Consider the following 14,364-nt stretch of genomic DNA (forward strand, 5'->3'; position numbering starts at 1 on the left):
TGGTGATCATTAATTAGTCCACGTACTCAACAAATTGCCAGGTAGGACATTTACCAGTAGTAAAACAAGTAAATTAACTCCCCGGTAGTTCCGATAAAGAAGAGCTCCTATAAATTACCAGCTCAGTCTCTCACTCAGCTCTACAGCTTCCAATTGTTCTCAACAAGAAAAAATGGCGAACCCTAAATCACTCTCAGTGATTCTTCTTCTCTCGCTATTGGCGATCGCATCGGCTGAAATCATCTTCGAGGAGCGCTTCGAAGGTATAATTACTGCTTAATACTAACAATTTATCGTCGTTTTGCGGTTTTGATTGTCTTGATTAGCGGATCTGTTTGTTTTTAATCTGGATTAGTGTAATTAGGGATTGAAATGTAATTGTGTTTGATAGATCTGTGTGGTTTGAGGATAATGTGTGGTTTGGGATGAAGAAATGATGAGATGATTGTGATCTGTTGTTTGTGTAGTGGATTGATCAAATGCATTTGATTTAGATCTGTTTGTTTGATTTATTTTGTTGTTTTGTCGTGTTTGATAGTCCGTGATCATGCGTCGTGTTTGATTAGATGAATAAAGTTTCAACACACCCTAGGTAGCAGGGACATGGACACGGAGAAACTGTACAATAGGACAGTGACACGTCTTAGCAGTGTTTCTGTGTAAAAAATAAAATTAAGTGTCTGAAACGGGATATGTTGATTGAATGAATGTCCGTGCTGCATAGATTACATGTAAATTTTCGTCATACAGAATTTAATTTTGCAATTTTGATTAGTCAATGCCTGTGTTGGAATTTACTATAGAATTCAGCATTTTTTTACTGTAAGGTAATGTTCGTTGATTTACCTTTTCTTTTCCTTGTAAAGATGGATGGGAGAGCAGATGGGTAAAGTCTGATTGGAAAAAAGATGACAATACAGCTGGGGAGTGGAATTACACTTCTGGAAAATGGAACGGTGACGCCAATGATAAAGGTAATCTTAGTCTTAATTAATTAGTTTTACGCCCTAGTGATATATATTTTTGTTGAATGCCTTACAAAATGTCTGTAATGTATTTGTGTAGGTATCCAAACAAGTGAAGATTACAGGTTTTATGCTATTTCAGCTGAATATCCTACATTCAGCAACAAAGATAAGACTTTAGTCTTCCAATTTTCCGTCAAGCATGAGCAGAAGCTTGACTGTGGTGGTGGTTACATGAAGTTGCTTAGCGGTGATGTTGACCAGAAGCAATTTGGCGGTGACACTCCATACAGGTGAAAACAGTTTATAGTTTATTTTATAGTTTTCTGTCATTTGTTTGATGGAAATGTTGATTTCGCTATTTTGGGTTTGTTTCAGCATTATGTTTGGACCTGATATCTGTGGCTACAGTACCAAGAAAGTCCATGCCATTCTTAACTACAATGATACAAACCAATTGATTAAGAAGGAAGTTCCATGTGAAACTGATCAGCTAACTCACGTATACACTTTGATTATCCGTCCAGATGCTACTTATAGCATCCTTATCGACAATGTGGAGAAGCAGACTGGTAGTTTGTACACTGATTGGGATCTTCTTCCACCCAAGAAAATCAAGGATCCTGAGGCCAAGAAAGTAATTCTTTTGCACCATAATTCTTTTAACTTTGTATTGTTATTTGAGTATTGGTGCTTATGCTAGTTGTGAAATTGATTCAGCCTGAAGATTGGGATGACAAGGAATTTATTCCTGACCCTGAAGACGTTAAACCAGAGGTAAATACATGTTATATTACTTAGTCTGTTCAGCTTATCCGAATTTTATAGTGAACATGAAAACTTATGTCTGAAGCTACTTGTTGTGGTCTGTTTCTTCAGGGTTATGATGACATTCCAAAGGAGATTCCAGACACTGAAGCAAAGAAGGTAGATTTTGAAGTAGTTCCATTGATTTTTACTATGTTTTAATTTGGTATTGTTGGTTCTAAATGATGTTTTGCAACCGTAGCCTGAGGATTGGGATGATGAGGAAGATGGTGAATGGACTGCCCCAACTATTGCTAACCCTGAGTACAAGGGTCCATGGAAGGCTAAGGTTTGTGAATGTTTTATTAAGTGGAAACTTGTGGTGTTTGATGCTAATTTGGAGCTATGTTGAGTTTCTCTCTTTTTCATTCCCCAGAAAATTAAGAACCCCAACTACCAGGGCAAATGGAAGGCACCAATGATTGATAACCCAGGTTTATTTTGTGTTCTAATTTCTGGATCCTCCCTTAAAATTTAGATTATGTGACATTTAGGAATGAACAAATAAACAAAAACTTGACAGATTTCAAGGATGACCCAGAACTCTATGTTTACCCCAGCTTGAAGTATGTTGGTATTGAGTTGTGGCAGGTAATTTTCTTTTTCTTAGTGTATGTGGTTGTTTGCATCCACGTATCAGAGACCGACATACTAAAATCTTAATATTGTGTCAGGTGAAATCCGGAACCTTGTTTGACAATGTCTTGATTTGCGATGACCCCGAGTATGCCAAGAAAGTGGCAGAAGAGACATGGGGAAAGAACAAGGATGTAAGTCGTCTTTTCCCTGGTTAAGTTTTTACCTTTTAAGAGACCTTGTCTTAATAATTAACTGAGATTGTTGAATTTTACAGGCTGAGAAGGCAGCATTTGAGGAGGCCGAGAAAAATAAAGAAGAAGAGGTACTTACTTTTTCCTAAATTGTGTAAATATTTTGTGATATATAGTTTCTGCACGTAGCCTAATTTGTTCAAGTTTTGATTATTTCAGGAGTCAAAGGATGAGCCAGCTGATTCTGATGTAAGTCCTCCGAGAAGCTTAATAAAGTAATCGACTTTTTTAATCCCATTAATCTGGGCTTAATTTAACGTAACCATCTATTCAGGCCGATGACGACGATGATGATGTTGATGATGCTGAAGGAGAAGATGATGGTGAAGTAAAACCAGATGCCGCAGAAGACAGTGGCGATGACCAGGATGATGCACATGTAAATTCTTCAACTTTGTGATTGTGGTGGTAACTAGTAAACATGCTTTTTTCTAATTCATGTGCTGATGAAAAGTGAATTTTGTTTCGCAGGATGAACTGTAGAGAAGAAGTTGTGCTGAGGATGAGCACAATTAGCAGTGCTCCTAAATTTTTCTGTTTTCTTTTTGATTATTAAAGTAGGAGCTCTTGTAGGGAAAGATAAATAGAATTGGAAGGAGGTTGCATGCAGGACCTGCATGTCTGATTGTTTTAGTCCTAAAATCTTGTCCGAGCCGTAGAACAAAGAGGATGCCTTTTTATCATCGAATTTATGAACTAGTTCCGATGGTTTTGTTTCTTTTTCAAATTTCAAAATGCGCCAACGTATCGGTAATTTTATAATTTTGTTTGTTTTACGTTGGTAACGTGGAAGCTCCTAAATTTTGCTGATAATTCTAACAAACAAAACGTATTGACCGATCAGACATCTTTGGCTGCATCTCGTTTTATGTTTCACGTTTTTTTTGAGTCTCTGATGGTCTAATTTTGTTCTAATTATTTTGAACTAAAAGTGAAATAACAAACATTCCAGCTAGTTCGATAGCCAGCTCAATAGATTGAGTGAAATTGTTTTAAAATTACTCCATAACTATAGAATTAGCGACAAATTTTAAGTATTTAATGAAGGAAAGTTAACCCGTTTGACTAGTGCCTGGTTCAATCTGGTCCAAATGAATTTTTGATTTTTTGCAGTTTTTAGATTTCGTGCTTTTTTGTGGAAGACAATGTCCTTTGTGCTAAGTTATACTCCAATAGCTCTACAATGACTTGTCATAAATAATAGGATATTCAATAAACAGAGGAAATTGACTTTTGATAAATAATTCATTAGCCCTTACAATTAATGCGCCCCCCCCCCCCATCTAATTAAATTCAAAATTATTCCCCATCAGTAATTAAATTCAAAATCACTCTCAACCCATTTCATCTTAGTTGGTTGCAGTAATTTTTCTATAATATTTGTTATTGGTTGCACAAGTAATGAATTTCTTTTGCAAGTATAAGATAATCCTGTAAAATATGCCATATGATAAAATATTAAATTATTTTTAAAAATGATGATAGTGATACCAACAATCTAATGAAGCAATTTTAAAAAGTATTAGTAAAAACTAATCTAATATGAAAAGTTGTGACTTTTTTTAAGACTTAAATCTAATTAAAATAAATACATTATTAAATTTAATGCAAGAATGTTAAATGAGACTGTAAATTGAAGAGAAAGGCGGGGATTCCTTATTGGATTGGGAGTCGAGAAATTCTTAGGTAGACTCAGTCCACCACGTCATCCGTGGACTAAACCAATCATGTCATAACACCTCATTAAAATGAGGGTATTCTTGTAATATCATTATTCAAAAGTGTATGCAAATAACAAACGAAATTATAAGAATACCCTCATTTTAATGAGGTGTTATAATATGATTGGTTTAGTCCACGAATGACGTGGTAGACTGAGTTTACATAAAAATTTCTCGTGGGAGTCTTATAAGTTCAAATAAATTTGAAGGGATTATGTTCACGATCTAGACCGTCCATTGTAAAATGTACGGTGTAGATCAAAAAAGTACAATTTTAATATATTTTTGTGCAATTTTGAAAAAGTAATTTTTTTTTTTTTTTTACAATTACCCTTTGTAATGATGATCAATAAGACATAAGAACAAACAACATCGAATGTCCATGTTTACGAGCCGTAACATCTATTCTACGAACCACGTTGAAAGAACATACAATTAAAAAATTATCATTTTCTAAAATTAAATTTTAATTACGCATTAATTAGCGAATCACGTTATAAATCATATGCATAACAGGAAAAGTAAAATTAGTCTATTAAAAAGGAGAAAGTAAAGGGATTCCATATGAATCTTTATTCAAATTTCTAACATAATCTATAGAAAAATAGAGGGAAGAAGATACAATCATATTTCATAAAAGAAAAAAAAATGAATCTCTCACTAATTACCAATAGATTTAATCACATCTAATAATTTATCAACATCCAAAGGTTTATTCAAATGAAAATCCATTCCAGCATCAATACTCATACTTGCTTCCTCAGTCAATGCATGTGCTGTTAAAGCAATTATTGGAATATGAACATCATAACATTTTTCTTCTATCCTTATCAGTCTTGTTGCTTCATACCCATTCATTACTGGCATCTGCATTACCATATAATCAACACAGAAACATTACAAAAAAACCCGTAAACTTGCGCAAACGACATCACGTGATTTAAATATTTTACCTGGCAGTCCATGAAAATATAATCATATGGTAGAGACTTCGAGTCCCCTTCCGTTTTTTTATCACTCAACGCTTTGCAGACACGATTTACAGCCTGGTCTCCGTCCGTGCATGTTTCAACATGTGCTCCGAGTTTACAGAGTCTTACAGTGACTAGAAAACGAAGCAACTGAACATCTTCCACAACTAAAACTTTCTTCCCCTTCAAAGGTTTAAACTCAACATCTTCCACTATTAGAACTTTTTCTCCCTCCAAGGGCTTCTCTGTCTGTATCTCTTCGTCAGGTTCATTCATTGCTATCGTCTGAATCGAGCTGGGCTGATGTGCACTGAGGTCTATGTCGAATCTTGAAGAGCTCGACGCATTGGAAAGATTTAAATCTACGGAGGTACAGACTTCTGGCATTGATGGTCCAGTCATATACTTTGACGTTTGAATCGAGCTGGGCTGATGTGCACTGAGGTTTATGTCGAATCTTGAAGAGCTCGACGCATTGGAAAGATTTAAATCTACGGAGGTACAGACTTCTGGCATTGATGGTCCAGTCATATACTTTGACGTCTGAATCGAGCTGGGCTGATGTGCACTGAGGTCTATGTCGAATCTTGGAGAGCTCGATGCATTGGAAAGATAAAAATCTACGGAGGTACAGACTTCTGGCATTGATGGTCCTGTCATATACTTTGACAAGGTGCATTGAGGAGCACCTTTTCTTTCAGGAAGTAGTGACATAACTTGACTTAAACGCGAGCCATGAAATGGTTTATATATAACGTAATCACCTTCTAAAATCCGCTGGTCCTGCTCCTGAGATCTTTCCGGACACGTGACTTGATCATCTAACCACAAAACTTTACACGCCGATTTGATAATGTCCTTCCTGAAGCTAGCAAGAGCAGTGACAAATTCAGGGCAGCTGCTAGCAGCATTGGAATCAATCACAAACAGTATGATACCCGACGAGCTTTCCGAGTTGGTCTTTTTATACTGTGGCAGATTAGGATCAACTCCTTCTTTCATGATTATAGCCTTAATGTTTGCTTCAGGGTCTGGATTACTTGATGTAGAAGCACTCAAGTTATCAACCGAGCTCGATTCTAGTTTTCCTGAATTTAGATAAGAAACGTCCATTCTATGCTTTATTATATCAAGCTCAGAACAAAATGATGTTTCATGCTTAATAACGGTCACCTTTATGTTCAAGCTCTCAATGTACTTCTTCAAAACTCGTCTCCTTTCGTCGCCTGTTATAAATAATATCATATGGGATCCTTCTGGTTTAGGTGAGATGAACAGAAAATGCTGATGAAATCCTGAGGGTTGATTTTCTTCAGTACTAGCATATTCAGATTCGCTTACCGAAAGAAACACATTGAACCTGAAGCAAGTACCTCTTTCTCCAGGCTCTTTTTCTACAATTTTTAACTCTCCTTTCATTACGCGTACCTGAAGCACATAATTGATACAAGAAAATGAATCTTACATACACCGAAATTTATTCCAGAAAGAAAATTCAGTACTAATTAGCTCCTTACCAAAGATTGAACAATGCCGAGTCCCAAACCACAGCCTTCGTGCCCAATAGCTGTTTCTTTCACCTGAACATAGTCTTCAAAAATAGATGTTTGCTTATCTCGGGGAATTCCCTGGCCTGTATCGTCCACCTCAAACTCGAATTCTGTTTCACTCGGATTTCCTTTAACAGTATGAAAGGCATCAAGATCAGTACACGTGTCCTTATGCCAGCAACGCAGCCACGGAAAGAACTTCAAAAAAGTAGTGCTAGAGGCAATAATTTCATTTTCAATGTTCTTTTTCTTGACCATTGCACGGACTGAAACATGACCAGCTGATGTGAATTTTATGGCATTACTCAGTAAGTTGCATAATATCTGTTTGAGTTTTAACCGATCGCCCCTAACGTCAGGTAATTTCAATGCATCACACGGATCAAGCACAATGTCTACACCATTCTTTACACCCAGAGGATAATACATTCCAACTACATCTTCAAGCAGTTGAGCCAGGTTGAATTCTTCTATTTCAAGTGATGTTTTTCCAGCTTCAAGTTTGCTCATATCAAGTACCGAGTTCAATATTTCTATAACACATTTTCAACACAGAAAATAAATAAATATCGTCATTAATATTATCAGGAACAAAATCATTACTAATAGAAACAAGAAAATCGCCGAGCCAACTGACCTAGGAGATCCCTCGTACATTTTTGCATTTGATCTAAGTTTGTAGCTAACTCAGAGCCTGGTTTAACTTCGTCTTGACAAAGCTCTATCAAACCAGTAATAGCAGCCAAAGAGCCACGCACGTCATGGTTTGCACCAGCGTAGGCCTTAGTTTTATTCATACTCTTGCGTTCTGCTTGTTGAGTTGCTTCTGTTTGCTTTATTAATGCAGCACATAAAAACATTTCTCTTTTTGCTGCTTTTATTGTCATGTAAATGTAAACTAAAAGAGAGCAAAAAAAGAAAACAAACACTACTGCCAGTAGCATGGTTGAGAATTTGATGTTCTTTTCCACAAGTTTCACCATCCCATTTTTATGATATACCATTACATATACCTGAAACAACACAAGAGGAATTTATCAAAAAAAAAAAACACAGAAGGAAGGATCAATCTATGTAGATGTTTAAACACAACACAGATCATACTCTGATGTCTTTAAGAATTACTTTATGCAATAAATGACCTTTGAAGATAAGAGTAATTGCAAAATAAATCATGATCTGTAGCTTGTTTGCAATTTTAACCTATCAATTTTTTTGCAATTCAAAGCACCGAGCAATTTTCCGATACAAAAATGCCGATATGAACAGTGGAACAATGAATGTCAAGTGCCTAAACTTTTAGAACTATTTTATGCAATAAATGACCTTTTAAGATATCTATGCTATTTTACGAAGAGCTGACATACTGATGGAACTCCAGCAATGTTAATGTCAGAGCAATAAACGATATACTTGTTTGCTACAATCTTTCGACGAAGAAGTCCTGATTCTCTGTCGTCGTCCTCATAAATCCACGATAGATTTTCCTGAGCCGTAATTTGACTATTTGGATTAAAAACTTGCACCATAACTGAGCCATAGTGTAAATTTACTCGGATGTCAGGGGGCATCGTCTGCATAATCATCTGTCCGTCATGCATTGTACCCAAATAAAAATACCCTCCATGAAAATCAAGTGCTTTGAAATGACTAGTAACTATTGTTTTCGGATATCCAAGTGATATAACACCTCTTCCGTCCATTGGAGCAGTATTAACAAATAAACTATCTCGATCCTTATTCCATGCAGTACCTAATGAGGAGTACCCATTTGTGCTATTCTTGGCCTTCTCTATCCAACTTTCATTTGCTGTTATCATGGAGTTGCAGGCAACTGCATCGCCAAATAGTTTTCCGGTATCACGATTTACTGGTTTCGTGTACCAGGATGAATAATATGAACTACTGTTAGAATATACCGCGAGAGTTTTGTCATCATCGTCGTAAAATGAAAACATCAAACCATCTAGTCCAATATATGAAATCTGTGATACTTGTCGAGTTGCAGAAAGTGCTAAAAACAATGTAGGTGCAACCTGAAGACATAAAAAAACATTTATTAAAAAACATCTAGTCCAATATATGAAATCTGTGATACTTGTGGATCAGCAGAAAGTACTGACCTTTGATTCAATTTCACTAAATGATAGCTGAGTGCCATCCAGATATGAACTTAAAGCTCTGGCTAACTCTGTTGCTGATGAATTTAGATAGTATAACAGTGCGGCAGTCATTTGAATCTTTGAAAAAGAATTTTCATGAACTTTGTCTGCTTCCAATAAAACACGATCTTTCATTTCTTTACTCATCGAAAGCAGTAACGCCATTATGGAAATGGAAATTGCCTGTTGACGAAGTATTAGTTAAGAAAGTAAGTACTGCAAAGCTTCAGTCTTTATGTGAAATGACGAATCTATATATAAAAGCAATAAAGTGAAGGAGATATTACAAGAATGATGATAAAGAAAGCCGCCCACAAGAGTACTTTAAGCTGGCGTAAAATCCTGAAATTGAATTTCACTGCCATGGCTAAAACTTTGTTATTCCCTCCTGAATGAATATTCATAATCAAGTTGAATTTCAGACAACAAAAATAACAACAAAAAGAAAAATAATGTAAATCTATTGATCATCCGGTCCCTACTTGAATTTTGCAGAAGCCAGAACAACATTGATGCTGAAAAGTACTGATAAATCAATTTAAGAAAAACCTGGAGAAAAAAATATCAAAGGGAAGAACACTCGTATTTTGTAATGGCATATAATGCCATTTAAATTTTCATCTGATAAAACTAAATTTTGGATTGGTATTTCAAATGTATTGATAGCTTTTATAGGAATTTGAATGCACAATGTATGGTGTGATCTAATGAAGAATCAAGAGAAGGGATTACAGTAGCAGAAGTTTAGAACTGAGAAGCTGAGTATCCATGCAAGATATTCTTTTATTTGAAGTTAGAGAAATAATAGGAGTTAAAAGAGTAACAGAATCTCCATTTATTGTCTAGTGTCTACTCCAATCATTATCAAGCATGCATAATTAATATTGGGATAAAATGAGCAAACCAATTAAAATTTTGAATTAATAAACATCAACAATTAATTAGACCAAATTATTAATTTCTCCAAATTCTAAACAAACATTATTTATCTGCAAATTTTAGATATTAGATATAACTGAAATCACTTCTCGAGGATTTCCGTTAAAAAATTAATTTATTTAAAGAGAATTTAATAATTTTAATCTAAACTCAGTTTATAGGATATAATTCTAATATTTTTAATAACCGAATTAAAATGTGATTATTGTGTCTATTGTGATAACTTTTAGAGATCAATACTTATTCCACTCCTATACATATATGATATATGTATATTCTTTAAAATTGTGCACCAAACCACATTTCTTCAACATTTTATAGAAGTTTTGTATATAAAAATAATACAAAGAAAAGATTAATTATTTAAATAGACCAACATAAAAATGAAATTCATATACAAAGGCTTCAACAGAAACCATGGACAAGAGATACAAAGATGCTCACATGCATAGATAATAAAATAAAAGACTAGGTAAACAAAAGTGATTAAATCAGCTTATTTGCTGCCACCAATGGATTTGGGTCTCTTCACGATCAACACAGGACATTTGACATTCTGAGCGCAGTGATTGCTCACACTTCCTAGAAATGCCCTATTATTCCAAACGGAAATATTTTATTAGCATGTTTCAAGGCTTATTTTCTTTCTAAATTTTGAAAAATATTGTCACTCTTTGTTTATGTATTACACATATTCTTTATTTATATTATTCTCATTGGTAAGATGATTTCATATATTTATTTTTTTATAATTGAAGAGGAGAGCGGAATTGAACCATGTTCTAACAATGCAAATTGTTATCAAGCACTTATACCCTTTGAGCTATAATTCATTGGTTGATTTTATATTACAAATCAATAAAAGTTCATTTAATCCCTCCTACTGAGGACAGAAAAAAATAAAAAGTTCAAAATTTAAATTTGTATTGACATTATATTAGGCGATCCACAACTGATAAATTATGGATTTTCTTATTCAAAATCAGTGAATCACAAATTTAAATTCATGACCTTTTATGTCAAATTGAAGGACCGAAATAAAAAATTAATAATATAAAAAAACAATATTATAAGTATGTTACATAATAATTTACTAAGTATTTATTTTTGAGAAATCAACAAATATTTTTATGAAATTTTTACTGCCTTTAGCTCTTTCTCTTATATACATGGGTTAGATATATCTTCTACAATCTTCTTATCATAAAAGAATTAAAATAAATCTATCTTAAATGCAAAGATGTATGCCATTATCTTTTTTTCATGTTTTATGATATGATGACTTTTAATTATTTTGTTAGTTACTTAAGCTTTTTAATTTACTAGTTTCGCATTACGTGCTATGCACGTGGCTCGTAACGTAATTTGTCAATGTACATATTAGTAAATTTATTATAATTATATCAATTTTTTATTTATAATTAATATTAAATTAATTAAGAATTTTTTATAAAAATAAATATAATAAATTCGGCTATTAAATTTTTTTCCATACTGAATTTATTCTTCTTTTAGTTTTATAATAACTATAATTAAATAATTAACTTAATTTTATTAATAATACCTTTAAAAATTATAAAATTTAAATTTAAATAATAATATATGACCAAATACAGTGTTTTAATTTTGTAGTTCAATCAAACTAAAAGATAGGTATTCCTACTAATGTGGAGACAATTTACTTATTTTTTACATACTAAAAACTATATTGGAGATTATTTAGCTATCTATTCTAATTAGAACTTTTAATTATAATAGTGATTAATTAAATAACTAATTAGTTAATTACTATAAAACCTTTATTTAGTAATAAATTTAAAAGGATTATTCAGTAAATTTGCCTGTCCCCCTCCCCCATCCGTGCTTTTATATATAGTATAGATATAGATTAGGGGACAGTATGTTTCCTCTTTTAGAATTTTCTAAAGTGACAATTATACACTTTAATTATTAATTAACTAATTTTATCAACAAGATTAGCTCATGACTAATACTTTTTCTACTATTTTGTTTAGATACCTTTCTTTTATTTTTAGCATTAGTTTAATTTAATATTTTAATAACCAGGGACCCACCTCTTGATGAGACCATAACCGTGACTCCCCATGACGAGCACATTAACACCCAGCTTTTCTGCCACCTGGCAAATCACATCCCTTGGATCTCCATTCTCTACTCTCGTCTCCACCTGAACCTGTCCCCGTCATCCAAAGGTCAATTTCGTCAACTCAAAACACAACAATCCTTATTACCATTTTACCCCTGAATAAAATAAAACTCACATCAGCACAAGCTTCGTGTTCTCTGCACATCCTCGTCGCCTTCTCTATAATACAATCAGCGACGTCCTTACTGTATTTCTCCATCGTCGCCAATATATCAGAAGAAAATAAATAGCCTAATAAAATTAAATCATGATTTTCTGCTTATAAATCAAAGAAATTAATTGATTGATCTTTATTAAATAGTAATTAAAAAGATCAGATTAATACCTGTGCCGTCGAGAGAGGTGTAGACAGCTCGAGGAGGTTTAACGTACAGAAGGATCACAGTATCTTTTGAATTTTGAGATATAACGTTCTTTAAACACCATGAGAGAGCGTTAATGCTCTCTTTGCTCTCGTCTACTGCCACCAGTATCTTCCGCTCTTTTACCGCTGCCGTCGCCACTGCTGGTGCGTCCTCCGCCATTTTAGTTTATTGGAGCTGATTAGTGATTATTTCTGTCTGAGAAGAGAAAAGTGGAGAGGTTGTATTTATTTATAGAGGAAATATTGTTAGGAAACAATTGGCGACGAAGACAGTGGGGGCGGTGGTTTTTGAAATTTTTGGAAGTTTATTTTATATAGCACGTAGAACCTGAATAGAAGACAGTGGGTTACGTGGTTTTACGGCCGCTTTTTGTATTTTGGATAAGTTCTCTCAATGTTTTATAATTTGTTTATTCAAAAAAAACGTTGGATTATATTACTGTAAAAGTTGAACATGTCTGTTTTTCAGAAATTACTCCATAATAATCAAAAAACAGTAGTGTTTAGTTGTAATATTTCAATTTGAAAAACTAAAAATCTATTTTTAAGTTGTAATTAATAGTCAAAAATATAAAAAATATCATTTTTTTAATTAAAAGTAGCATTAGAAAACACAATTTCAATAATCAGAGCATGTCTCTGTATTGCTATGGTAGGCTATGATGTAGTTGTTCTTTCGATTAGAATTTTATTTAATGACTTCAAAGATAATTAAAACATTTTTAAATCTAACGAGAATTACGATTTGTTCAATCTATTATTGATGGCAAAAATATTTTAACATTAGCCTATGATTCATAATTCGGTGGTTCTAATTAAACTAACAAGAGACACTTGAACCAATTCCGAATTATTCCTTGGATGGCTCCGGACCATTTCAAGTTTAAAAAATTGAAACAAATATTTAAATTAAATTAATCTTTAAAAATTTAGTTAGAATTAAAATTAAATTTCATGTAAGTGATTAAGTAATTATATCAATTAATATATATATATATATATATATATATATATATATATATATATATATATATATATATATATATATATATGGTAGATAATTTATACTCCCTCCGTCCCGTTTAAGAAGTCTCATATTCTATTTTGGGATGTCCCATTTAAAAAGTCTCATTACTATTTTTAGAGTATTTTTCCATTAAATACCCTATTTTACCCTTATTTTAGTTATCTTAAAAGAGTTTTATGGAAAATTCAACTATCATTAATAGGGGCAAAACATGAAAAAACATGAAAAGACAAGAATAATTAATGTTTTCTTAATCTGTGTGTAAAGTCAAATGGGACTTCTAAAGTGGGACGGAGGGAGTAATATATTTTATAAAAATATATGGTTTGAAACTAGGTGTGCACGTATCCTGGATATCTCCAAAACCGAACCAAAAATTGAACCAAAAATATCCAAAACCGAAAAATATCTGTTGATCATCGACATTCCCCGAACCGAACCGTACCAAAAATTTTATTGGTACGATTTTGGATCTTTTATAAATAACCGTACCGAAAACCGAATCAAACCGTACCAAACCAAATATATTATTCTACTTTTAATTTGATTATTGTATTCATATTAACTTTAAAATACTAAACAGTAAGTTGTTTATAAAATTATATGAATTTGTCAAATATTTAATAATTATTTAAAAAAAATTTAAAAAATTGATATGAATAATTTACATATTCATTATTTTCTACTATTGATCAAGTTACATAATTTAACAAAAATGATATAGTTTAGACTTGATAATAGATAAAAGTACCCTTATTAAAAATTTAATATTAAATCGAATAATAATATACATATTGTGCCCTTTTATTTTATTGATGATTATTTAAAAATATAAAAAAAATAAACGACTAATTAATTTTA

General features: G+C 32.8%; 3 protein-coding genes across 5 annotated transcripts; 1 reads left to right on the top strand and 2 right to left on the bottom strand.

Annotated features, from left to right (window-relative positions):
• The first annotated feature begins 132 nt into the window (after positions 1 to 132).
• On the top strand, positions 133 to 3,364 carry LOC126674685 (calreticulin). The gene is made up of 14 exons (XM_050369169.2): positions 133 to 263; positions 867 to 974; positions 1,066 to 1,258; positions 1,344 to 1,602; positions 1,686 to 1,742; positions 1,845 to 1,892; positions 1,975 to 2,061; positions 2,149 to 2,206; positions 2,296 to 2,363; positions 2,447 to 2,542; positions 2,626 to 2,673; positions 2,762 to 2,791; positions 2,877 to 2,981; positions 3,074 to 3,364. Exons 1-14 carry the CDS (start codon positions 173 to 175, stop codon positions 3,083 to 3,085), a joined length of 1,260 nt encoding a protein of 419 aa, XP_050225126.1. The 5' UTR covers positions 133 to 172; the 3' UTR covers positions 3,086 to 3,364.
• A 1,588-nt stretch (positions 3,365 to 4,952) lies between these two features.
• On the bottom strand, positions 4,953 to 12,318 carry LOC126674675 (histidine kinase CKI1-like). Of its 3 annotated transcripts, XM_050369153.2 has the most exons (9): positions 12,228 to 12,318; positions 12,021 to 12,139; positions 9,294 to 9,394; positions 8,968 to 9,189; positions 8,212 to 8,880; positions 7,482 to 7,857; positions 6,812 to 7,377; positions 5,277 to 6,722; positions 4,953 to 5,190 (listed from the first exon to the last, which is right to left on the bottom strand). In XM_050369153.2, exons 2-9 carry the CDS (start codon positions 12,061 to 12,063, stop codon positions 4,984 to 4,986), a joined length of 3,630 nt encoding a protein of 1,209 aa, XP_050225110.1. In that variant the 5' UTR covers positions 12,064 to 12,139; positions 12,228 to 12,318; the 3' UTR covers positions 4,953 to 4,983. The 3 variants fall into 3 exon arrangements, with proteins under 3 accessions (XP_050225110.1, XP_050225111.1, XP_050225114.1); XM_050369154.2 differs by lacking the exons at positions 12,021 to 12,139; positions 12,228 to 12,318 and adding an exon at positions 9,489 to 10,000; XM_050369157.2 differs by lacking the exons at positions 8,968 to 9,189; positions 9,294 to 9,394; positions 12,021 to 12,139; positions 12,228 to 12,318 and having other exon boundaries at positions 8,212 to 8,678; positions 8,764 to 8,855.
• On the bottom strand, positions 12,063 to 12,636 carry LOC126671055 (uncharacterized). Its single transcript, XM_050364752.1, has 3 exons — positions 12,438 to 12,636; positions 12,206 to 12,343; positions 12,063 to 12,139 (listed from the first exon to the last, which is right to left on the bottom strand). Exons 1-3 carry the CDS (start codon positions 12,634 to 12,636, stop codon positions 12,063 to 12,065), a joined length of 414 nt encoding a protein of 137 aa, XP_050220709.1.
• Positions 12,637 to 14,364: the final 1,728 nt, after the last annotated feature.

This window comes from Mercurialis annua, linkage group LG3 (assembly GCF_937616625.2).
Source record: "Mercurialis annua linkage group LG3, ddMerAnnu1.2, whole genome shotgun sequence".
NCBI classification, from domain to species: domain Eukaryota; kingdom Viridiplantae; phylum Streptophyta; class Magnoliopsida; order Malpighiales; family Euphorbiaceae; genus Mercurialis; species Mercurialis annua.